The following is a 27751-nucleotide window of genomic DNA, read 5'->3' on the forward strand; positions in this document are numbered from 1 at the left end:
TCTCTGTGTGGCTTTAAATGAAATTCAGATTTCATGATATTGTTCAACTGCTACGTGTTTCATGTGTATTCCTGATAAAAAGTTATCTAATAATTTTGTGAAGTATGAATCAGTTAACAATAAAACTGAAATAATATAAATAACTAATTATTTTACTTGTGCTCTCTTTTTAATGTAATGCAGAGAGAGACGAAAATAAATGTTGGTCTGTTCTAATAATCCACAAACCTTGAAATATTTGTTTGGTTTTGAAAAGTGTGAGTTTAAATCTTCTGACTTGTCAATAATTTTCTTCTTTCAGATATATGAAAGAAAGAAATAGATCGAAACAAGTTTGGCTGGACAGATACACCTTCTCACTGTTCTTTGGGGTAAGCAGAAGATCTCCATCTATCGCACTAAAGACTGGATTGATACTCGTTAAATTGTTCTTGTCCTCAAAGTGTTTGTGGGAGCGAGGTACAACCAAAACGATAACATAAACAAATTGCATCTTAAAGAACAGAGGCATAGATTTTAAAAACACAACCTGACCCTGTAAAGTATCATACAAAGGTTTTAAAACACAAATTGTTCTTATGAGAATCATAGAATAGCGGTTAAAACACGAATGGTTCTTGTGAAGTATCATACAAAGGTTTTTAAAACACAACCAGTCCTTGTGAAAAATCATACAAAGGTTTTAAAGTACAAATTGTCCTTGTGAGAATCATAGAATAGCGGTTAAAACACGAATGGTTCTTGTGAAGTATCATACAAAGGTTTTTTAAAACACAGCTTGTCCCTGTGAAGTATCATACAAAGGTTTTAAAACACAGCTTGTCCCTGTGAAGTATCATACAAAGGTTTTAAAACACAAATTGTCCTTGTGAGAATCATAGAATAGCGGTTAAAACACGATTGATTCTTGTGAAGTATCATACAAAGGTTTTAAAACACAACCAGTCCTTGTAAAGTATCATACAAAGGTTTTTAAAACACAACCAGTCCTTGTAAAGTATCATACAAAGGTTTTTAAAACACAGCCTGTCCCTGTGAAGTATCATACAAAGGTTTTAAAACACAAATTGTCCTTGTGAGAATCATAGAATAGCGGTTAAAACACGATTGGTTCTTGTGAAGTATCATACAAAGGTTTTAAAACACAACCAGTCCTTGTAAAGTATCATACAAAGGTTTTTGAAACACAACCAGTCCTTGTGAAGTATCATACAAAGGTTTTTTAAAACACAGCCTGTCCCTGTGAAGTATCATACAAAGGTGTTTAAAACACAGCCAGTCCTTGTAAAGTATCATACAAAGGTTTTTAGAACACAACCAGTCCTTGTAAAGTATCATACAAAGGTTTTAAAACACAACCAGTCCTTGTAAAGTATCATACAAAGGTTTTAAAACACAACCAGTTCTTGTAAAGTATCATACAAAGGTTTTTAGAACACAACCAGTCCTTGTAAAGTATCATACAAAGGTTTTAAAACACAACCAGTTCTTGTAAAGTATCATACAAAGGTTTTTAAAACACAACCAGTTCTTGTAAAGTATCATACAGAGGTTTTTAAAACACAACCAGTTCTTGTAAAGTATCATACAAAGGTTTTTAAAACAGGACTTGGTACAGAATAATAATTCTTTTTGTTTCCATTAGTATCCATAAGTGTTTGTATTTCCATAGTAAAGTATCATACAAAGGTTTTTAAAACACAACCAGTTCTTGTAAAGTATCATACAAAGGTTTTTAAAACACAACCAGTTCTTGTAAAGTATCATACAAAGGTTTTTAAAACACAACCAGTTCTTGTAAAGTATCATACAAAGGTTTTTAAAACACAACCAGTTCTTGTAAAGTATCATACAGAGGTTTTTAAAACACAACCAGTTCTTGTAAAGTATCATACAAAGGTTTTTAAAACAGGACTTGGTACAGAATAATAATTCTTTTTGTTTCCATTAGTATCCATAAGTGTTTGTATTTCCATAGAGAAAAAACTTTAAGTTTTCAAAATAAAATATCTCAATATTTATATCTCTGTTCGCCAACTCTGTTTTTTTTTTAAGTTCTTTTGATGACATCACGTTAAAGCCGATATCGGAGTAGACACGTGAGGCTCGTAGCGCTGTCCTGAGAGAAATTATGGGAAGTTTTTCTTATTAGTATTTCAGAATAGTTCCCATGTAGAAACTTTAAGCATTCATTTGAAAATTTAGCAAAGTGACGTCAGTACCTTTCAGAACACGTCTTTAGGTAAAAGAAGAGAATGAGTCCCTTAGCTCAATGAGTAATATTGTTTGAGTCAACCAAATCAGATATATTATTGTATTTAAATTAACCATAGTTACAAAAATCAATGAGTAATATTGTTTGAGTCAACCAAATCAGATATATTATTGTATTTAAATTAACCATAGTTACAAAAATCTGATAATTAATCCAAAACGGAAGAATTATATAATAGAGTGTCCACTAGATTTAGAAAGGAAAATTAGGATAATCTGAGGGTCGCAGGTTCAAATCCCCATCACAAGGAACATACTCGCCCTTTGAGCCGTGGGGGCATTATAACGTTACGATCAATCCCGCTATTTGTTGGTAAAAGAGTTGCCCAAGAGATGGCGGTGGGTGATGATGACTAGCTGCTTTACCTCTAGTCTTACAATTCTATAGTAGGGACGGCTAACGCACATAGCCCTTGTGTAGCTTTGCGCGAAATTCAAAGCAAAGCAAACTATGTAAAGAAATATTGTTAAAAATATTAAACAGTTTGGTTTAATTATGTGAAATAAAACTCCAAAGTTTGATTTTATTTTTAGTTCACCATGTCCAGTTTCTTACTTTAAAATATTGTGTTTCCAATTTTAGAATGTTCAGTTTCTCTTTTCGGTGTGTCATGTTTTTCACATCACTTCACAGTATCCTGTTTCTAACTTCAACTTGTCCAGTTTCTTAATTTTCCATATTCACTTTATTACTGCTCGGTCGAACTAATGAAATATGTACGTTAGTTTAAACTAGTAAAATAAGATTACACACCTAATGTGCTACAGTTGGAAACTAAGATAAGTTATTATGACTTTTTAACAGCTTGTTGCTCTTTTGGGGTTCCGTACATTGATGCTACATGGTTCTCTACCAACGTTTACTGTGCAAGACAATCCAGCCGCCTTTTCACCTTCTGTACTCACCAGGTAGGTGTAGCACATGATACGTTTCTGTTAGAACACCTATACTCACCAGGTAGGTGTAGCACATGATACGTTTCTGTTAGAACACCTGTACTCACCAGGTAGGTGTAGCACATGATACGTTTCTGTTAGAACACCTGCACTCACCAGGTAGGTGTAGCACATGATACGTTTCTGTTAGAACACCTGTACTCACCAGGTAGGTGTAGCACGTGATACGTTTCTGTTAGAACACCTATACTCACCAGGTAGGTGTAGCACGTGATACGTTTCTGTTAGAACACCTGTACTCACCAGGTAGGTGTAGCACGTGATACGTTTCTGTTAGAACACCTGTACTCACCAGGTAGGTGTAGCACGTGATACGTTTCTGTTAGAACACCTGTACTCACCAGGTAGGTGTAGTACGTGATACGTTTCTGTTAGAACACCTATACACACCAGGCAGGTGTAGCACGTGATACGTTTCTGTTAGAACACCTATACTCACCAGGTAGGTGTAGCACGTGATACGTTTCTGTTAGAACATCTATACTCACCAGGTAGGTGTAGCACTTGATACGTTTCTGTTAGAACACCTATACTCACCAGGTAGGTGTAGCACGTGATACGTTTCTGTTAGAACACCTATACTCACCAGGTAGGTGTAGCACGTGATACGTTTCTGTTAGAACACCTATACTCACCAGGTAGGTGTAGCACGTGATACGTTTCTGTTAGAACACCTGTACTCACCAGGTAGGTGTAGCACGTGATACGTTTCTGTTAGAACACCTGTACTCACCAGGTAGGTGTAGCACGTGATACGTTTCTGTTAGAACACCTGTACTCACCAGGTAGGTGTAGTACGTGATACGTTTCTGTTAGAACACCTATACTCACCAGGTAGGTGTAGCACGTGATACGTTTCTGTTAGAACATCTATACTCACCAGGTAGGTGTAGCACTTGATACGTTTCTGTTAGAACACCTATACTCACCAGGTAGGTGTAGCACGTGATACGTTTCTGTTAGAACACCCATTCACCTTTATTCAGTTAATTTTAGTTTTTGTTTGTTTTCTATTGTACTGTGACAACTGCGGGTATTCAAACCGGAATTTTAAGGTTGTGAGCTGTTGCTGTTACCACTGATCCACAAGAGGGCCTAAAATACACTTATTATTTATACACTTGTTTCTTGTTTTTAAGCACAAATCTACACAACAGGCTGTGCTCTGCCCACAGCAAGTATCGAAACCGATATTTTAGTGACATAAGTCTCCAGACTTACTTTATAGCAAGAGACTGGGGGTTAATTACATATGTAATTAATCTACGTTTTGTTTAATTAGCTAGAAATACTGATGTGTATTGTCGACCATAAGTAGCATTCGCTGTATAAGAGAAACATTATGTACAGAAACTTATAGTTAGTCAAACCATACAGATGTGTGTTTACACTGGATGTATTTACTTTTGTTCAATAAAGAAATAAACGAGATCAGCAAACCCTTAGTGACAAACAACACTTAGTAACAAACAACACTTAGTGACAAACAACCCTTAGTGACAAACAACACTAGTGACAAACAACACTTAGTGACAAACGACCCTTAGTGACAAACAACACTTAGTAATAAACAACACTTAGTGACAAACAACCCTTAGTGACAAACAACACTTAGTGACAAACAACCCTTAGTGACAAACAACACTTAGTGACAAACAATCCTGAAGAAACCTATTTCTGCCGTTACTTAGATATAGATAAAACATTGTGAACTTTTTAAAACATATTTTCATTATATCTTAAAATAATTTATTTCATAATATTTTGAAACAATAGCCGAACTGGAAAATTATTGAATAAACACACAGAGACATACATTATGTACAGTCTCATGCATTTTTTACATTTTATTTATTGATACGGAGCTGTACCACCACGAGCAGAAATACAACAGCAATACGGTGTTACATTGATGAGACAGGGTGTTGTGCTAGAAACAACACCTGTCGTCGATCAAAACATTTTTAATTGCTGAATATATAAAGTTTTGTAAACGCTTTTCGAAGCTTAATTTAAAATACTCAGGTAGAAGATAGGTTGAAGATAAGAACACATATTCGGTGTATCAGTAGTTAACAATTTCGTCACTGGTACATTGTCTTAAAAAAAACACACGCAACATTTACCTGGTTTACAATATGTATCAAGCTTGGTGTTACTTTATCTTCCAATCAGATCATAGGGTCTAAACTACCCGAGGTAAAAGTTGTTCATAAATCTTCACTATTCTTAAATAACGACACAAAACATCAACGATTGTCAATTGCTTTCGGTTTCTGTCACCAAGAAACGCGTCAATGTGTGGAAGGAGTGAATTTTGTCACAAACAACATTCGTTCTCCGATCATTGGTACAATTACTTATTTTCAACATCTTTTCTCTCGTGTGTGTTTTATGTTCCTACATGATAAACTATCTCCTCCAGTCCTCTCCTGCGTATCTTATGTGTATTAAGTAACAGCTAAGGATTAAAAAAATATCAAAATTAAGTTAAATTATAGAACCCTGAAAGTGGTCAAATCAGATTAAGTTAAATTATAGAACCCTGAAAGTGGTCAAATCAGGTTAAGTTAAATTATAGAACCCTAAAAGTGGTCAAATCAGATTAAGTTAAATTATAGACCTCTAAAAGTGGTCAAATCAGATTAAGTTAAATTATAGACCTCTAAAAGTGGTCAAATCAGATTAAGTTAAATTGTAGAACCCTGAAAGTGGTCAAATCAGATTAAGTTAAATTATAGAACCCTGAAAGTGGTCAAATCAGATTAAGTTAAATTATAGAACCCTGAAAGTGGTCAAATCAGGTTAAGTTAAATTATAGAACCCTAAAAGTGGTCAAATCAGATTAAGTTAAATTATAGACCTCTAAAAGTGGTCAAATCAGATTAAGTTAAATTATAGACCTCTAAAAGTGGTCAAATCAGATTAAGTTAAATTGTAGAACCCTGAAAGTGGTCAAATCAGATTAAGTTAAATTATAGAACCCTGAAAGTGGTCAAATCAGATTAAGTTAAATTATAGAACCCTGAAAGTGGTCAAATCAGATTAAGTTAAATTATAGAACCCTGAAAGTGGTCAAATCAGATTAAGTTAAATTATAGAACCCTGAAAGTGGTCAAATCAGATTAAGTTAAATTATAGAACCCTGAAAGTGGTCAAATCAGGTTAAGTTAAATTATAGAACCTTAAAAGTGGTCAAATCAGATTAAGTTAAATTATAGACCTCTAAAAGTGGTCAAATCAGATTAAGTTAAATTATAGAACCCTGAAAGTGGTCAAATCAGATTAAGTTAAATTATAGAACCCTGAAAGTGATCAAATCAGATTAAGTTAAATTATAGAACCCTGAAAGTGGTCAAATCAGATTAAGTTAAATTATACAACCCTGAAAGTGGTCAAATCAGATTAAGTTAAATTATACAACCCTAAAAGTGGTCAAATGAGATTAAGTTATACTATAGAACCCTGAAAGTGGTCAGATCAGATTAAGTTAAATTATAGACCCCTGAAAGAGGTCAAATCAGAAACACGAAACCTGTTTGATTATTTTACTTGTTACTCCTTCTTGGAAACATAAAACATGTTTATTTGTTTCTCTTATCACTTACTAAGTTTATAAGTGTTTGTGTTTTAAGTGAAATTCTGAGCAGACGAGACAGGGATGATTATAGAGTTTTAATGGACTCTAGATACCTGTAGAAATGATAGATCCATCAAACTCAACATATGATTACACTGACAATAACTACCTACAACGTGTAGGATATCGTTGTTTCTGCTTTTATCAGTGCAACTTTACGCAATGGGATTTATGCAGGAATCGAACCCTGGATTATTTATTTGTAATTCCGTAAACTACCAATCATCTTCCAAGTGAAGAGGAACTATTATTCACACGATATAAACAATAAAAATATCGTAATTTAAACCTTTCCTTAAGACATCCGGGTATTATCAAGCTTTCAGTGTTATTTATGTCAAAATAAAAAAAAATATTGTTTCTAAAAAACGTGGTTCACTGAACACTTCTTTATATTAGCAGTACTCATGTGGTTCGCTCAACACTTCTTTATATTAGTGGTACTCATGTGGTTCGCTGAACACTTCATTATAGTAGTGGTACTCAGTTGGCTCACTGAACACTTCATTATAGTAGTGGTACTTAGTTGGCTCACCGAACACTTCTCTATGGTAGCGGCTCTCACGTGGTTCACTGAACACTTTATAGTAGCGATTCTCACGTGGTTCACTGACATGCCGTACTGACATGATTGACTGATCACTTCTCTATGGTAGCGGGACTTACTTGGTTCACTAAACACTTGTTTATAGGAACGGTACTCACGTGGTTCACTGAACATTTCTTTATAGTACCGGTACTATGACATATGTATTAAAACGAGCGATTCTACCTATTAGACAAATAGGTATGTTTAATGTTTCTGTATGTAAATTTGTTTTTCAGACTTTCTTAGGTTTCTCACTTTTCCTTTGCTTTAGGTTTCTTACTAAAACCTACTTGGTTACGTTCAATGCTTGGCTAATGCTGTGTCCTTCTAACTTGTCCTATGACTGGCAAATGGGTAGCATCCCTTTGGTGGAAACCATTTGGCATAGAGGCAATCTGGGCTCGGTTTTTCTGTTTAGTGGAATGGGAGCCATTTTTATGTGCAACAGAAAAACTGGCAAGGTAAGAAGAGGTAGGTGTTAGTAATAAAACACCTAACAATTTACAGATAACACTGGAATTACTGGTATACAATATTATTGTAACGCTGGAACTACCGGTATACAATATTATTGTAACGCTGGAATTACTGGTATACAATATTATTGTAACACTGGAACTACCGGTATACAATATTATTGTAACGCTGGAATTACTGGTATACAATATTATTGTAACACTGGAACTACCGGTATACAATATTATTGTAACGCTGGAATTACTGGTATACAATATTATTGCAACACTGGAACTACCGGTATACAATATTATTGTAACGCTGGAATTACTGGTATACAATATTATTGTAACACTAGAACTACCGGTATATAATATTATTGTAACGCTGGAATTACTGGTATGCACTATTATTGTAACACTAGAACTACCGGTATATAATATTATTGTAACGCTGGAATTACTGGTATGCACTATTATTGTAAACATTACTAGTATACAGTATTATTGTACAAATAATCAGTATTCAATATCGCTGTACAAATTACGAGTACGTAACATAATTGTACAAATTTTCTTGCTGGTAAGCTCTGTGTTATTTTTGAACTCATTAAAAAGTTTGTTCACCACATAGTATTATCAGGGTAAACCAAGTGTTAAAACAAAACGAAAACAAGAAGGAATAAATAAATGAAATTTAATGAGAGAAAAACTTTATTATGAGCTGGATGAAGAGGTTAACTGACAGCACCTATCGATAATAAACGAAATATAAAACAAACAAAAACATTTACTTATTATTAGACTACACGTAGTATGCAGATGAACCTTAAACAAGATATTATCAGACAAAATCTGATATTCACTAAGAGAAAGTAGATGAAGTTCATGTTCTATGGACAAACTCTAATTGTAAAAGATAAATAACGAAGCCCTATAATGAAGTAGAAACTACTGCTAACAAGTAGAACCCGATATGAAACATGTTTTAATGATATGGAAACTACGTGTGATGAAATTTAATGTAAGGAGGCGAAATGCAGTTTTGAAAGACGCCACTTGGTGGCAGAAAAAGTAAAAAAAAAACACATTTATCATGAACGAGTAACACCTGATTTTGACAGTTCCACTCGAGTAATAGAATATGTAGCTCAGTAATACTTCATAATTCGAGGTATTTCACACCAGAGGTAAACTATCCGTCACTGTGTCAGCTATTGAAAGTTTTTCAAGTTCCAAGCTAAAAATAAATTTATCTCAGGAAAATTATCAATCTATCAATCAAATAATAAATGGTGTTCCGACCAGTTTACATACATTTCTAAAGGTGAGAATAAACATTATTAATGGGGATATTAGGATTAAAAGATACAACTATTGATCATATCATAACATCGATTTACTTCTGTTTTTTTATTCTTGTATAGCTAATCTTTTCTATATTGGTTATATTTCCGTTGCAGGTGCAAGAGAAGATTGTGTTATCAGTGGCGCTGGTAATTCTTATGGTTATATTTCCGTTGCAGGTGCAAGAGAAGATTGTGTTATCAGTGGCGCTGGTAATTCTTATGGTTATATTTCCGTTGCAGGTGCAAGAGAAGATTGTGTTATCAGTGGCGCTGGTAATTCTTATGGTTATATTTCCGTTGCAGGTGCAAGAGAAGATTGTGTTATCAGTGGCGCTGGTAATTCTTATGGTTATATTTCCGTTGCAGGTGCAAGAGAAGATTGTGTTATCAGTGGCGCTGGTAATTCTTATGGTTATATTTCCGTTGCAGGTGCAAGAGAAGATTGTGTTATCAGTGGCGCTGGTAATTCTTATGGTTATATTTCCGTTGCAGGTGCAAGAGAAGATTGTGTTATCAGTGGCGCTGGTAATTCTTATGGTTATATTTCCGTTGCAGGTGCAAGAGAAGATTGTGTTATCAGTGGCGCTGGTAATTCTTATGGTTATATTTCCGTTGCAGGTGCAAGAGAAGATTGTGTTATCAGTGGCGCTGGTAATTCTTATGGTTATATTTCCGTTGCAGGTGCAAGAGAAGATTGTGTTATCAGTGGCGCTGGTAATTCTTATGGTTATATTTCCGTTGCAGGTGCAAGAGAAGATTGTGTTATCAGTGGCGCTGGTAATTCTTATGGTTATATTTCCGTTGCAGGTGCAAGAGAAGATTGTGTTATCAGTGGCGCTGGTAATTCTTATGGTTATATTTCCGTTGCAGGTGCAAGAGAAGATTGTGTTATCAGTGGCGCTGGTAATTCTTATGGTTATATTTCCGTTGCAGGTGCAAGAGAAGATTGTGTTATCAGTGGCGCTGGTAATTCTTATGGTTATATTTCCGTTGCAGGTGCAAGAGAAGATTGTGTTATCAGTGGCGCTGGTAATTCTTATGGTTATATTTCCGTTGCAGGTGCAAGAGAAGATTGTGTTATCAGTGGCGCTGGTAATTCTTATCGTACCTTTTCTACCAGCATCTAATTTGTTGGTGACAGTAGGATTTGTGGTAGCAGAGCGAATCCTTTATATTCCCAGGTGAGTGATGCCACAACAGTGATTATTTAATAACAAAGTAGTTCTCTCACTACTAATAAATCCAACTCAAAATACTCACGTGAGTAATGCAACAACACTGATAATTTAATAAGTAGTTCTATCATTACTGATAAATCAAAATCAACCTTCTAAGGTGAATGATGGTACAACAGTGATTATTTAATAAGAAAGTAGTTCTCTCACTACTAACAAATCCAAATCAACATTCTGAGGTGAGTGATATTACAACAGTGATTATTTAATAAGAAAGTAGTTTTCTCTTTAAAGATAAATCCAAGTGAGCATTTTCAAGTGAGTGATGGTACAACAATGATTATTTAATGAGAATTTAGTTCTCTCACTACAGGTTAATCGAAATCAACAATCTCAGGTCAGTAATGGAACAGTCATTATTTTACAAGAAAGTAGATCTCTCACTACAGATAAATTCAAATCAACATTTTCAGGTAAGTTATGGTACAAAAGTGATTATTTTATAAGAAAGAAGTTATCTAACTAGTGATGGATCCAAATCAACATTCTCAGTTGAGTGATGGTACAACAGTGATTATTTAATAAGAAAGAACTTCTCTCACTACTGACAAATCCAAATCAACATTCTCAAGTCAGTGATGCTACAACTGTGATTATTTAATAAGAAAGTAGTTCTCTCACTTCAGATAAATCCAAATCAACACACTCAGATAAGTGATGGTAGAACGGTGATTATTTAATAAGAAAGTAGTTCTCTCACTACAGATAAATCCAAATCAACACACTCAGGTGAGTGATGGTACAACGGTGATTATTTAATAAGAAAGTAGTTCTCTCACTACAGATACATCCAAATAAACATTCTCAGATTAATCATGGTACAACAGTGATTTTTTAAAAAGAAAGTTGTTCTCTCACTACTGATAAATGCAAGTCAACATTTTCAAGTGAGTGATGGTACAACAGTGATTAATTAATAAGAAAGTAGTTCTCTCACTACTCACAAATCGAAATCAATATTCTCAGATGAGTGATGCTACAACAGTGATTATTTTACAAGAAAGTAGATCTCTCACTACAGATATACCCAAATCAACATTCTCAGGTGAGTGATGGTACAATAGTGATTATTTAAGAAGATAGTAGTTTTCGCACTATTGATAAATTCAAATTAATATGCTCATGTGAGTGATGGTACAACGGTGATTCTTTAATAAGAAAGTAGCTGGCTCTCTCAGCAGTTATAAATCCATATCAAATTCTCAGGTGAGTGATGGTACAACAGAGATTATTTAATAAAAAAGTAGTTTTCTCACTACTGTAAATCCAAATCAAAATACTCATGTCAGTGACGAAACAACAGTGATTACTTAATAAGAAAGTTGTTCTCTAACTACTGATAAATCCAAATCATTATTCTCAGAAGAGTAATGGTACAACATAGATTACTTGATAAGAATATAATTCTCTCACTACTGATAACTACAAATCAACATTTTCAGGTGAATGATGTTACAACACTTATTTTTAATAAGACATTAGTTCCCCTCCTACGGATACATCAAAATCAATATTTTAGATGAGTGATGGTACAACATTAATTATTTAATAAAAAAGTAGTTTTCTCACTACTGGTAAATTCAAATCAACATCCTCAAGTGAGTGATGGTAAAACAGTGATTACTTAATAACAAAGTAGCTCTCTAACTACTGATAAATCCAAATCAACATTCACAGGTGAGTGCGGTACAACAGTGATTATTTAATAAGTAAGTAGTTTTCTCAGTGCTGATAAATCCAGATCAACATTCTGATGTGAGTGACGGTACAACAGAGATTTTTTAATAAGAAATTAGTTCTCTCATTGTTGATAAATCCAAATCAACATTTTCAGGTGAATGATATTACAACAGTGATGATTTAATAAGAAAGTAGTTTTCTCTTTAAAGATAAATCCAAGTGAGCATTTCCAAGTGAGTGCTGGTACAACAATGATTATTTAATGAGAATGTATTTCTCTCACTACTACCAATCCCAATCAATATTCTCAGGCGAGTGATTCTAGAACAGTCATTATTTTACAAGAAAGTAGTTTTCTCTCTACTGACAAATTCAAATAAACATTCTCAGGTGAGAAATGGTACAACAGTGATTATTTAATAAGAAAGTAGTTCTCTCAATACTGACAAATCCAAATCAACATTCTGAGGTGAGTGATGCTAGAACAGTGATTATTTAATAAGAAAGTAGTTCTCTCACTTCAGATAAATCCAAATCAACACTCTCAGGTGAGTGATGGTACATCACTGATAATTTAATAAGTAGTTGTTTTACTGTTGATAAATCCAAATCAATATTCTCAGGTTAATGATGGTACAACAGTGATTATTTTATAAGAAACTAGTTTTTTCATAACAGATACATCCAAATCAACATTCTCAGGTGAATGATGGTACTACAGTCATTATTTAATAAGAAAGTACTTCTGTCACTACGGATAAATCAAAATCAACATTCTTAGGTGAGTGATGGTGCAACAGTGATTATTTAATAAGAAATTAGTTCTCTCACTACAGATAAATCCAAATCAACATTCCCAGGTGAATATGGTACAACAGTGGTTATTGAATAAGAAAGTAGTTTTCTCTTTAAAGATAAATCCAATGGAGCATTTTCAAGTGAGTGTTGGTACAACAATGATTATTTAATGAGAATTTAGTTCTCTCACTACAGATAAATCCAAATCAACATTCACAGGTGAGTGTGGTACAACAGTGATCATATAATATAAAAGTAGTGATCTCACTACAGATAAATCCAAATCAACATTCCCTGGTGAGTGTGGTACAACAGTGATTATATAATAAAAAGTAGTTCTCTCACTACTAATAAATCCAAATCAACATTCGCAGGTGAGTGATGCTACAATAGTGATTATTTAATAACAAAGTAGTTCTCTCACTACAGATAAATCCAAATCGATATTTCAGATAAGTGATGGTAAAACAATGATTATTTGAAAAGAAAATAGCTCTCTAACTACTGATAAATCCAAATCAACATTCTCAGGTGAGTGATAGTACAACAGTGAATTTTTAATAAGAAAGTAGTTTTCTCAGTGCTGATAAATCCAAATCAACATCCTCAAGTGAGTGATGCTACAACAGAAACTTTTTAATAAGAAAGTAGTTCTCTCACTGCTGATAAATCCAAAACATCATTATCAGGTGAATGATATTACAACAGTGATTATTTAATAAGAAAGAAGTTTTCTCTTTAAAGATAAATCCAAGTGAGCATTGTCAAGTGAGTGATGGTACAACAATGATTATTTAATGAGAATGTAGTTCTCTCACTATAGATAAATCGAAATCAATATTCTCAGGTGAGTGATTCTAGAACACTCATTATTTTACAAGAAAGTAGATCTCTCACTACAGGTAAATTCAAATCAACATTTTCAGGTAAGTTATGGTACAAAAGTGATTATTTTATAAGAAAGTAGTTCTATCACGACTGATGAATTTAAATCAACATTCTCAGGTGAGTGATGGTACAACAGTGATTATTTAATAACAAAGTAGTTCTCTAACTACAGATAAATCCAAATCAAAATACGCACGTGAGTGATGAAACAACAGTGATTACTTAATAACAAAGTACTTCTCTCACTACTAATAAATCCAAATTAACATTCTCAGGTAAATGATGGTACAAAAGTGATTATTTAATAAGAAATTAGTTCTCTCACTACAGATAAATCCAAATCAACATTCCCTGGTGAGTGTGGTACAACAATGATTATTTAAAAAGAAAATAGCTCTCTAACTACTGATAAATCCAAATCAACATTCTCAGGTGAGTGATGGTACAACACTGATAATTTAATAAATAGGTCTTTCATTATTGATAAATCCAAATGAATATTCTCAGGTTAATGATGGTACAACAGTGATTATTTTATAAGAAACTAGTTTTTTCATAACAGATACATCCAAATCAACATTCTCAGGTGAATGATGGTACTACAGTGATTTTTTAATAAGAAAGTAGTTCTCTCACTACTGATAAATCCAAATCAACATTCTCAGGTGAACGATGGTACAACAGTCATTATTTAATAAGCAAGTAGTTCTGTTACGACTGATAAATTTGAATCAACATTCTCAGGTGAGTGATGGTACAACAGTCATTATTTAATAAAAAAGTAGTTCTCTAACTACAGATAAATCCAAATCAAAATACTCAGGTTAGTGACGAAACAACAGTGATTACTTAATAACAAAGTATTTCTCACACTACTGATCAATCGAAATCAACATTCTCAGGTGAGTGATGATACAACAGTGATTATTTAATAAGAAAGTAGTTCTCTCACTACTGATAAATCCAAATCAACATACTCAAGTGAGTGATGGTACAACAGTGATAATTTTATAAGAAAGTAGTTTTGTCACAGCAGAAACATCCAAATCAAAATTCTGAGGTGAATGATGGTACAACAGTGATTTTTTTAATAAGAATGTAGTTCTCTCACTACTGATAAATCCATTTCAACAATCTCAGGTGAGCGATGGTACAACAGTCATTATTTAATAAGCAAGTAGTTCTCTCAATGACTGATAAATTTAAATCAATATTCCCAGGTGAGTGTGGGACAACAGCGATCATATAATAAAAAGTAGTTCTCTCACTACAGATAAATCCAAATCGATATTTCAGATAAGTAATGGTACAACAATGATTATTTAAAAAGAAAATAGCTCTCTCACTACTGATAAATCCAAATCAACATTCTGAGATGAGTGATGCTACAACAGTGATTATTCAATAAGAAAGTAGTTTTATCACTACTGATAAATCAAAATCAACATCTTCAAGTGAGTGATAGTACAACAGTGATTATTTAACAAGAAAATAGTTTTCTCATTGCTGGTAAATTCAAATCAACATTTTCAGGTGAGTGATGCTACAACAGTGATTATTTAATAAGAAAGAAGTTTTCTCTTTAAAGATCAATCCAAGGGAGCATTGTCAGGTGAGTGATGGTAGAACAATAATTATTTAATGAGAATGTAGTTCTCTCACTACAGGTAAATCGAAATCAATATTCTCAGGTGAGTGATTCTAGAACAGTCATTATTTTACAAGAAAGTAGATCTCTCACTATAGATAAATTCAAATCAACATTTTCAGGTAAGTTATGGTACAAAAGTGATTATTTTATAAGAAAGAAGTTATCTTACTACTGATGAATCCAATTCAACATTCTCAGTTGAGTGATGGTACAATAATGATTATTTAATAAGAAAGTAGTTTTCTCACTACTGACGAATTCAAATCAACATTCTCAGGTGAGATATTGTACAACAGTGATTATTTAATAATAAAATAATTCTCTCACTACTGACAAAACCAAATCAAGGTTCTGAGGTGAGTGATGCTATAACACTGATTATTTAATAAGAAAGTAGTTCTCTCACTTCAGATAAATCCAAATCAACACACTCAGGTGATTGATGGTACAACAGTGATTATTTAATAAGAAAGTAGTTCTCTCACTACAGATAAATCCAAATCAATATTCTCAGGTGAGTGATGTTACATCACTGATAATTTAATAAATAGTTATTTCACTATTGATAAATCCAAATCAATATTCTCAGGTGAATGATGGTACAACAGTCATTATTTAATAAGAAAGTAGTTCTCTCATTACTGATAAATCCAAATCAACATTCTCAGGTGAGCGATGGTACAACAGTCATTATTTTATAAGAAAGTAGATTTTTCACAACAGAAACATCCAAATCAAAATTCTCAGGTGATTGATGGTAGAACAGTGATTTTTTAATAAGCGAGTAGTTCTCTTACGACTGATAAATTTAAGTCAACATTCTCAGTTGAGTGATGGTACAACAGTGATTATTTAATAAAAAAGTAGTTCTCTAACTACAGATAAATCCAAATCAAAATACTCAGGTGAGTGACGAAACAACAGTGATTACTTAATAACAAAGTATTTCTCACACTACTGGTAAATCCAAATCAACATTCTCAGGTGAGCGATGGTACAACAGTCATTATTTAATAAGCAAGTAGTTCTGTCACTACTGATAAATCCATTTCAACATTCTCAGGTGAGCGATGGTACAACAGTCATTATTTAATAAGCAAGTAGTTCTCTCACGACTGATAAATTTAAATCAACATTCCCAGGTGAGTGTGGTACAACAGCGATCATATAATAAAAAAGTAGTTCTCTCACTACAGATAAATCGAAATCAACATTCTCAGGTGAGTGATGCTACAACAGTGATTATTTAATAACAAAGTAGTTCTCTCACTACGGATAAATCCAAATCGATATTTCAGATGAGTGATGGTACAACAATGATTATTTAAAAAGAAAATAGCTCTATCACTACTGATAAATCCAAATCAACATTCTTAGGTGAGTGATAGTACAACGGTGATTATTTAACAAGAAAATAGTTTTCTTATTGCTGGTAAATTCAAATCAACATTTTCAGGTGAGAAATTCTACAACAGAGATTTTTAATAAAAAAGTAGTTCTCTCACTACTTATAAATCCAAATCAACATTCTCAGGTGAGTGATGGTACAACAGTGATTATTTAATAAGCAAGTAGTTTTCTCTTTAAAGATCAATCCAAGGGAGCATTGTCAGGTGAGTGATGGTAGAACAATAATTATTTAATGAGAATGTAGTTCTCTCACTACAGGTAAATCGAAATCAATATTCTTAGGTGAGTGATTCTAGAACAGTCATTATTTTACAAGAAAGTAGATCTCTCACTATAGATAAATTCAAATCAACATTTTCAGGTACGTTATGGTAGAAAAGTGATTATTTTATAAGATAACTTCTTTCTTATAAAGAACTGATGAATCCAAATCAACATTCTCAGTTGAGTGATGGTCCAATAATGATTATTTAATAAGAAAGTAGTTTTCTCACTACTGACGAATTCAAATCAACATTCTCAGGTGAGATATAGTAGAACAGTGATTATTTAATAAAAAAAATAATTCTCTCACTACTGACAAACCCAAATGAAGATTCTGAGGTGAGTGATGCTACAACACTGATTATTTAATAAGAAAGTAGTTCTCTCACTACTGATAAATCCAAATCAACATTCTCAGGTGAGCGATGGTACAACAGTCATTATTTAATAAGCAAGTAGTTCTCTCACTACTGACAAATCGAAATCAACACTCTCAGGTGAGTGAGGGTACAACGGTGATTATTTAATAAGAAAGTAGTTCTCTCACTATGGATAAATCCAAGTCAACATTCTCAGGTGAGTAATAGTACAACAGTGAATATTTAATAAGAAAGTAGATTTCTCAATATTGACGACTTCAAATCAACATTCTCAGGTGAGTGATGGTAAAACTGTGATTATTTAATAAGAAAGTAGTTCTCTCATTATGGATAAATCCAAATCAACATTCTCAGGTGAGTGTGGTACAACAGTGATTATATAATAACAAAGTAGTTCTCTCACTACAGATAAATCGAAATCAACATTCTCAGGTGAGTAATGGTACAACAGTGAATATTTAATAAGAAAGTAGATTTCTCAATACTGACGGTTTCAAATCAACATTCTCAAATGAGTGATGGTACAATAGTGATTATTTAATAAGAAAGTAGTTCTCTCACTACTGACAAATCCAAATCAACATTCTGAGGTGAGTGATATTACAACAGTGATTATTTAATAAGAAAGTAGTTTTATCACTACTGATAAATCAAAATCAACATCTTCAAGTGAGTGATAGTACAACAGTGATTATTTAACAAGAAAATAGTTTTCTCATTGCTGGTAAATTCAAATCAACATTTTCAGGTGAGTGATGCTACAACAGTGATTATTTAATAAGAAAGAAGTTTTCTCTTTAAAGATCAATCCAAGGGAGCATTGTCAGGTGAGTGATGGTAGAACAATAATTATTTAATGAGAATGTAGTTCTCTCACTGCAGATGAATCCAAATCAAAATTCTCAGTTGAGTGATGGTACAACGGTGACTATTTTACAAGAAACTAGTTTTTTCTTTGCAGATAAATCCAAATGAACATCTTCAAGTGAGTAATGGTACAATAGCGATTATTTAATAAGAAAGTAGTTCTCTCACTTCAGATAAATCCAAATCAACACTCTCAGGTGAGTGATGGTACATCACTGATAATTTAATAAGTAGTTGTTTTACTGTTGATAAATCCAAATCAATATTCTCAGGTTAATGATGGTACAACAGTGATTATTTTATAAGAAACTAGTTTTTTCATAACAGATACATCCAAATCAACATTCTCAGGTGAATGATGGTACTACAGTCATTATTTAATAAGAAAGTACTTCTGTCACTACGGATAAATCAAAATCAACATTCTTAGGTGAGTGATGGTGCAACAGTGATTATTTAATAAGAAATTAGTTCTCTCACTACAGATAAATCCAAATCAACATTCCCAGGTAAATATGGTACAACAGTGGTTATTGAATAAGAAAGTAGTTTTCTCTTTAAAGATAAATCCAATGGAGCATTTTCAAGTGAGTGTTGGTACAACAATGATTATTTAATGAGAATTTAGTTCTCTCACTACAGATAAATCCAAATCAACATTCACAGGTGAGTGTGGTACAACAGTGATCATATAATATAAAAGTAGTGATCTCACTACAGATAAATCCAAATCAACATTCCCTGGTGAGTGTGGTACAACAGTGATTATATAATAAAAAGTAGTTCTCTCACTACTAATAAATCCAAATCAACATTCGCAGGTGAGTGATGCTACAATAGTGATTATTTAATAACAAAGTAGTTCTCTCACTACAGATAAATCCAAATCGATATTTCAGATAAGTGATGGTAAAACAATGATTATTTGAAAAGAAAATAGCTCTCTAACTACTGATAAATCCAAATCAACATTCTCAGGTGAGTGATAGTACAACAGTGAATTTTAATAAGAAAGTAGTTTTCAGTGCTGATAAATCCAAATCAACATCCTCAAGTGAGTGATGCTACAACAGAAACTTTTAATAAGAAAGTAGTTCTCTCACTGCTGATAAATCCAAAACATCATTATCAGGTGAATGATATTACAACAGTGATTATTTAATAAGAAAGAAGTTTTCTCTTTAAAGATAAATCCAAGTGAGCATTGTCAAGTGAGTGATGGTACAACAATGATTATTTAATGAGAATGTAGTTCTCTCACTATAGATAAATCGAAATCAATATTCTCAGGTGAGTGATTCTAGAACACTCATTATTTTACAAGAAAGTAGATCTCTCACTACAGGTAAATTCAAATCAACATTTTCAGGTAAGTTATGGTACAAAAGTGATTATTTTATAAGAAAGTAGTTCTATCACGACTGATGAATTTAAATCAACATTCTCAGGTGAGTGATGGTACAACAGTGATTATTTAATAACAAAGTAGTTCTCTAACTACAGATAAATCCAAATCAAAATACATGCGTGAGTGATGAAACAACAGTGATTACTTAATAACAAAGTACTTCTCTCACTACTAATAAATCCAAATTAACATTCTCAGGTAAATGATGGTACAAAAGTGATTATTTAATAAGAAATTAGTTCTCTCACTACAGATAAATCCAAATCAACATTCCCTGGTGAGTGTGGTACAACAATGATTATTTAAAAAGAAAATAGCTCTCTAACTACTGATAAATCCAAATCAACATTCTCAGGTGAGTGATGGTACAACACTGATAATTTAATAAATAGGTCTTTCATTATTGATAAATCCAAATGAATATTCTCAGGTTAATGATGGTACAACAGTGATTATTTTATAAGAAACTAGTTTTTCATAACAGATACATCCAAATCAACATTCTCAGGTGAATGATGGTACTACAGTGATTTTTTAATAAGAAAGTAGTTCTCTCACTACTGATAAATCCAAATCAACATTCTCAGGTGAACGATGGTACAACAGTCATTATTTAATAAGCAAGTAGTTCTGTTACGACTGATAAATTTGAATCAACATTCTCAGGTGAGTGATGGTACAACAGTCATTATTTAATAAAAAAGTAGTTCTCTAACTACAGATAAATCCAAATCAAAATACTCAGGTTAGTGACGAAACAACAGTGATTACTTAATAACAAAGTATTTCTCACACTACTGATCAATCGAAATCAACATTCTCAGGTGAGTGATGATACAACAGTGATTATTTAATAAGAAAGTAGTTCTCTCACTACTGATAAATCCAAATCAACATACTCAAGTGAGTGATGGTACAACAGTGATAATTTTATAAGAAAGTAGTTTTGTCACAGCAGAAACATCCAAATCAAAATTATGAGGTGAATGATGGTACAACAGTGATTTTTTTAATAAGAATGTAGTTCTCTCACTACTGATAAATCCATTTCAACAATCTCAGGTGAGCGATGGTACAACAGTCATTATTTAATAAGCAAGTAGTTCTCTCACGACTGATAAATTTAAATCAATATTCCCAGGTGAGTGTGGGACAACAGCGATCATATAATAAAAAGTAGTTCTCTCACTACAGATAAATCCAAATCGATATTTCAGATAAGTAATGGTACAACAATGATTATTTAAAAAGAAAATAGCTCTCTCACTACTGATAAATCCAAATCAACATTCTGAGATGAGTGATGCTACAACAGTGATTATTCAATAAGAAAGTAGTTTTATCACTACTGATAAATCAAAATCAACATCTTCAAGTGAGTGATAGTACAACAGTGATTATTTAACAAGAAAATAGTTTTCTCATTGCTGGTAAATTCAAATCAACATTTTCAGGTGAGTGATGCTACAACAGTGATTATTTAATAAGAAAGAAGTTTTCTCTTTAAAGATCAATCCAAGGGAGCATTGTCAGGTGAGTGATGGTAGAACAATAATTATTTAATGAGAATGTAGTTCTCTCACTACAGGTAAATCGAAATCAATATTCTCAGGTGAGTGATTCTAGAACAGTCATTATTTTACAAGAAAGTAGATCTCTCACTATAGATAAATTCAAATCAACATTTTCAGGTAAGTTATGGTACAAAAGTGATTATTTTATAAGAAAGAAGTTATCTTACTACTGATGAATCCAATTCAACATTCTCAGTTGAGTGATGGTACAATAATGATTATTTAATAAGAAAGTAGTTTTCTCACTACTGACGAATTCAAATCAACATTCTCAGGTGAGATATTGTACAACAGTGATTATTTAATAATAAAATAATTCTCTCACTACTGACAAAACCAAATCAAGGTTCTGAGGTGAGTGATGCTATAACACTGATTATTTAATAAGAAAGTAGTTCTCTCACTTCAGATAAATCCAAATCAACACACTCAGGTGATTGATGGTACAACAGTGATTATTTAATAAGAAAGTAGTTCTCTCACTTAAGATAAATCCAAATCAATATTCTCAGGTGAGTGATGGTACATCACTGATAATTTAATAAATAGTTATTTCACTATTGATAAATCCAAATCAATATTCTCAGGTGAATGATGGTACAACAGTCATTATTTAATAAGAAAGTAGTTCTCTCATTACTGATAAATCCAAATCAACATTCTCAGGTGAGCGATGGTACAACAGTCATTATTTTATAAGAAAGTAGATTTTTCACAACAGAAACATCCAAATCAAAATTCTCAGGTGATTGATGGTAGAACAGTGATTTTTTAATAAGCGAGTAGTTCTCTTACGACTGATAAATTTAAGTCAACATTCTCAGTTGAGTGATGGTACAACAGTGATTATTTAATAAAAAAGTAGTTCTCTAACTACAGATAAATCCAAATCAAAATACTCAGGTGAGTGACGAAACAACAGTGATTACTTAATAACAAAGTATTTCTCACACTACTGGTAAATCCAAATCAACATTCTCAGGTGAGCGATGGTACAACAGTCATTATTTAATAAGCAAGTAGTTCTGTCACTACTGATAAATCCATTTCAACATTCTCAGGTGAGCGATGGTACAACAGTCATTATTTAATAAGCAAGTAGTTCTCTCACGACTGATAAATTTAAATCAACATTCCCAGGTGAGTGTGGTACAACAGCGATCATATAATAAAAAGTAGTTCTCTCACTACAGATAAATCGAAATCAACATTCTCAGGTGAGTGATGCTACAACAGTGATTATTTAATAACAAAGTAGTTCTCTCACTACGGATAAATCCAAATCGATATTTCAGATGAGTGATGGTACAACAATGATTATTTAAAAAGAAAATAGCTCTCTCACTACTGATAAATCCAAATCAACATTCTTAGGTGAGTGATAGTACAACAGTGATTATTTAACAAGAAAATAGTTTTCTTATTGCTGGTAAATTCAAATCAACATTTTCAGGTGAGAAATTCTACAACAGAGATTTTTTAATAAAAAAGTAGTTCTCTCACTACTTATAAATCCAAATCAACATTCTCAGGTGAGTGATGGTACAACAGTGATTATTTAATAAGCAAGTAGTTTTCTCTTTAAAGATCAATCCAAGGGAGCATTGTCAGGTGAGTGATGGTAGAACAATAATTATTTAATGAGAATGTAGTTCTCTCACTACAGGTAAATCGAAATCAATATTCTTAGGTGAGTGATTCTAGAACAGTCATTATTTTACAAGAAAGTAGATCTCTCACTATAGATAAATTCAAATCAACATTTTCAGGTACGTTATGGTAGAAAAGTGATTATTTTATAAGATAACTTCTTTCTTATAAAGAACTGATGAATCCAAATCAACATTCTCAGTTGAGTGATGGTCCAATAATGATTATTTAATAAGAAAGTAGTTTTCTCACTACTGACGAATTCAAATCAACATTCTCAGGTGAGATATAGTAGAACAGTGATTATTTAATAAAAAAAATAATTCTCTCACTACTGACAAACCCAAATGAAGATTCTGAGGTGAGTGATGCTACAACACTGATTATTTAATAAGAAAGTAGTTCTCTCACTACTGATAAATCCAAATCAACATTCTCAGGTGAGCGATGGTACAACAGTCATTATTTAATAAGCAAGTAGTTCTCTCACTACTGACAAATCGAAATCAACACTCTCAGGTGAGTGAGGGTACAACGGTGATTATTTAATAAGAAAGTAGTTCTCTCACTATGGATAAATCCAAGTCAACATTCTCAGGTGAGTAATAGTACAACAGTGAATATTTAATAAGAAAGTAGATTTCTCAATATTGACGACTTCAAATCAACATTCTCAGGTGAGTGATGGTAAAACTGTGATTATTTAATAAGAAAGTAGTTCTCTCATTATGGATAAATCCAAATCAACATTCTCAGGTGAGTGTGGTACAACAGTGATTATATAATAACAAAGTAGTTCTCTCACTACAGATAAATCGAAATCAACATTCTCAGGTGAGTAATGGTACAACAGTGAATATTTAATAAGAAAGTAGATTTCTCAATACTGACGGTTTCAAATCAACATTCTCAAATGAGTGATGGTACAATAGTGATTATTTAATAAGAAAGTAGTTCTCTCACTACTGACAAATCCAAATCAACATTCTGAGGTGAGTGATATTACAACAGTGATTATTTAATAAGAAAGTAGTTTTCTCTTTAAAGATAAATCCAAGTGAGCATTTTCAAGTGAGTGATGGTACAACAATGATTATTTAATGAGAATTTAGTTCTGTCACTACAGGTTAATCGAAATTAACATTCTCAGGTCAGTAATGGAACAACAGTGAATATTTAATAAAAAGTAGTTCTCTCTCTAATGATAAATCCAAATCAACATTCTCAGGTGGGTGATGATAGAACAGTGATTATTTGATGAAAAAGTCGTTCTCTCACTGCAGATGAATCCAAATCAAAATTCTCAGTTGAGTGATGGTACAACGGTGACTATTTTACAAGAAACTAGTTTTTTCTTTGCAGATAAATCCAAATGAACATCTTCAAGTGAGTAATGGTACAATAGCGATTATTTAATAAGAAAGTAGTTCTATCACTTCTGATAAATCCAAATGAACATTTTCAGGCGAATGATTGTACAACAATAATTATTTAAACAGAAAGTAGTTATTTCACTACGGATACATGAAAATCTACATTCTCAGGCGAGTGATGGTACAACGGTGATTCTTTAATAAGAAAGTAGCTGGCTCTCTCAGTAGTGATAAATCCAAATCAACTTTCTCAGGTGAGTGATGGTACAACGGTGATTCTTTAATAAGAAAAGTAGTTTTCTCACTGCTGTAAATCCAAATCAACACTCTCAGGAGAGTGATGGTATAACACTGATAATTTAATAAGTACTTTTTTTTTACTATTGTTAAATCCAAATCAACATTCTCAGTTGAGTGATGGTATAACAGTTTTCATTTCAAAAAAAGTAGTTTTCTCACTACAGAAAAGTCCAAATCAACATTCTCAGGTGAATGATTGTGCAACAGTGAATATTTAATAAGAAAGTAGTTCTCTCACTACGGATAAATCCAGGTGAACATTCTCAGGTGAAGGATGGTAGAACAGTGATTATTTAATAACAAAGTAGTTTTCTCACTACAGAAAAGTGCAAATTAACATTCTCAGGTGAGTGATGGTACAACAGAGATTATTTGATAAGAATGTAATTCTCTCACTACTGATAACTCCAAATCAACATTTTCAGGTGAATGATGGTACAATACTTATTTTAATAAGAAAGTAGTTCCCTCACTACGGATAAATCCAATTTAACATTCTCAGGTGAGTGATGATACAACAGTGATTATTCAATAAGAAACTAGTTCTCTGACAACACATAAATCCAAATCAATATTTCAGATATGTGATGGTACAACAATGATTATTTAATAAGAAAGTAGTTCTCTGACAACAGATAAATCCAAATCAATATTTCAGATATGTGCTGGTACAACAATGATTATTTAAAAAGAATGTAGCTCTATCACTACCGATAAATCCAAATTAACATTCTTAAGTGAATGATGATACAACATTAATTATTTAATAAAAAAGTAGTTTCCTCACTACTGGTAAATTGAAATCAACATCCTCTAGTGAGTGATGGTAAAACAGTGATTACTTAATAACAAAGTAGTTCTCTCTCTATTCATAAATCGAAATTAACATTCTCAGGAGATTGATGATAAAACAGTGATTATTTAATGAGAAAGTAGTTCTCTCACTACAGATTAATCGAAATCAACATTGTCAGGTGAGTGATAGCACGACAGTGAGTATTTAATAAGAAAGTAGTTTTCTTATCTAAATCGAAATCAACATTCGCAGGAGATTGATGATAGAACAGTGATTATTTAATGAGAAAGTAGTTCTCTCACTACAGATTAATCGAAATCAACATTGTCAGGTGAGTGATAGCACGACAGTGAGTATTTAATAAGAAAGTAGTTCTCACACTACAGATAAATCCAAATCAACATTCTCAGGTGAGTGATAGCACAACAGTGATTATTTAAGAAGAAAGTAGTTCTCTCACAACAGATAAATCCAAATCAATATTTCAGATGAGTGATGATACAGCAATGATTATTTAAAAAGAAAGTAGCTCTCTCAGTAGTGATAAATCCAAATTAACATTCTCAGGTGAGTGATAGTACAACAGAGATTATTTAATAAAAAGTAGGTTTCTCACTACTGATAAATCCAAATTAACATTCTTAAGTGAATGATGATACAACATTAATTATTTAATAAAAAAGTAGTTTTCTCACTGCTGTTTAATCCATATCAACATTCCGATATGAGTGATGGTACAACAGAGATTTTTTAATAAGAAAGTAGTTTTCTTTTTAGAAATAAATCCAAGTGAGTATTGTCTAGTTAGTGATGGTACAACAATGATTATTTAATGAGAATGTAGTTCTCTCACTACAGATAAATCGAAATCAACATTCTCAAGGGAGTAATGGTACAACAGTGAATATTTAATAAAAAAAGTAGTTCTCTCACTACTGCCAATCCCAATCAATATTGTCAGGTGTGTGATTCTAGAACAGTCATTATTTTACAAGAAAGTAGATCTCTCACTACAGATAAATTCAAATCAACATTTTCAGGTACGTTATGGTACAAAAGTGATTTTATAAGAAAGAAGTTATCTAACTAGTGATGGATTCAAATCAACATTCTCAGTTGAGTGATGGTATAACAGTGTTTATTTAATAAGAAAGAACTTCTCTCACTACTGACAAATCCAAATCAACATTCTGAGGTCAGTGATGCTACAACAGTGATTATTTAATAAAAAAGTAGTTCTCTCACTTCAGATAAATCCAAATCAACACACTCAGTTGAGAGATTGTACAACAGTGATTATTTAATAAGAAAGTAGTTCTCTCAAAACTGATAAATCCAAATCAACATTCTCAGATGAATGATGGTGCAACAGTGATTATTTGATAAGAAAGTAGTTTTCTCTTTAAAGATACATCCAAGTCAGAATTCTCAGGTGAGTGTGGCTACAACAGTGATTATTGTAGAAGAAAGTAGTTCACTCACTACAGATAAACCCAAATCAACACTCTCAGGTGAGTGATGGTACAACAGTGATTATTTAATATGAAAGTAGTACTCTATGTACTGATAAATCAAAATCAACATTCTGAAATGAGTAATGGTACAACAATGATTATTTAAAAACAAAATAGTTCTCTCAATATAGATAAATCCAAATCAATATTCTCAGGTGAATGATGCTACAACATTCATTATTTCATAAGAAAGTATTTCTCTAAGTACTGATGAATCCAAATCAACACACTCAGGTGAGTGATGGTACAACGGTGATTATTTAATAAGAAAGTAGTTCTCTCACTACAGATACATCCAAATCAACATTCTCAGGTTAATGATGGTACAACAGTGATTATTTAATAAGAAAGTAGTTCTCTCACTACTGACAAATCGAAATCAATATTCTCAAATGAGTGATGCTACAACAGTGATTATTTTACAAGAAAGTAGATCTCTCACTACAGATATACCCAAATCAACATTCTCAGGTGAGTAATGATACAACAGTGATTATTTAATAAGAAAGTAGTTCTCTCACAACAGATAAATACAAATCAACATCCTCAAATGAGTGATGGTACAATAGTGATTATTTAAGAAGATAGTAGTTTTCGCACTATTCATAAATTCAAATTAATATTCTCATGTGAGTGATGGTACAACGGTGATTCTTTAATAAGAAAGTAGCTGGCTTTCTCAGCAGTGATAAATCCATA

At 32.4% G+C, this 27751-nt stretch overlaps 1 protein-coding gene across 1 annotated transcript in view; it reads left to right on the forward strand.

Annotated features, from left to right (window-relative positions):
- Positions 1-27751, forward strand: part of LOC143240271 (protein O-mannosyl-transferase TMTC1-like) — a 71035-nt gene that overhangs the window by 21802 nt on the left and 21482 nt on the right. Inside the window, exons 3-6 of the mRNA XM_076482449.1 lie at positions 302-371; positions 3080-3183; positions 7732-7921; positions 10324-10445. Coding sequence (XP_076338564.1) covers positions 302-371; positions 3080-3183; positions 7732-7921; positions 10324-10445 — 486 coding nt within the window. The remainder of the gene's footprint in view (positions 1-301; positions 372-3079; positions 3184-7731; positions 7922-10323; positions 10446-27751) is intronic.

Source organism: Tachypleus tridentatus, chromosome 13 (genome assembly GCF_004210375.1).
Source record: "Tachypleus tridentatus isolate NWPU-2018 chromosome 13, ASM421037v1, whole genome shotgun sequence".
Taxonomy (NCBI): Eukaryota; Metazoa; Arthropoda; class Merostomata; order Xiphosura; family Limulidae; genus Tachypleus; species Tachypleus tridentatus.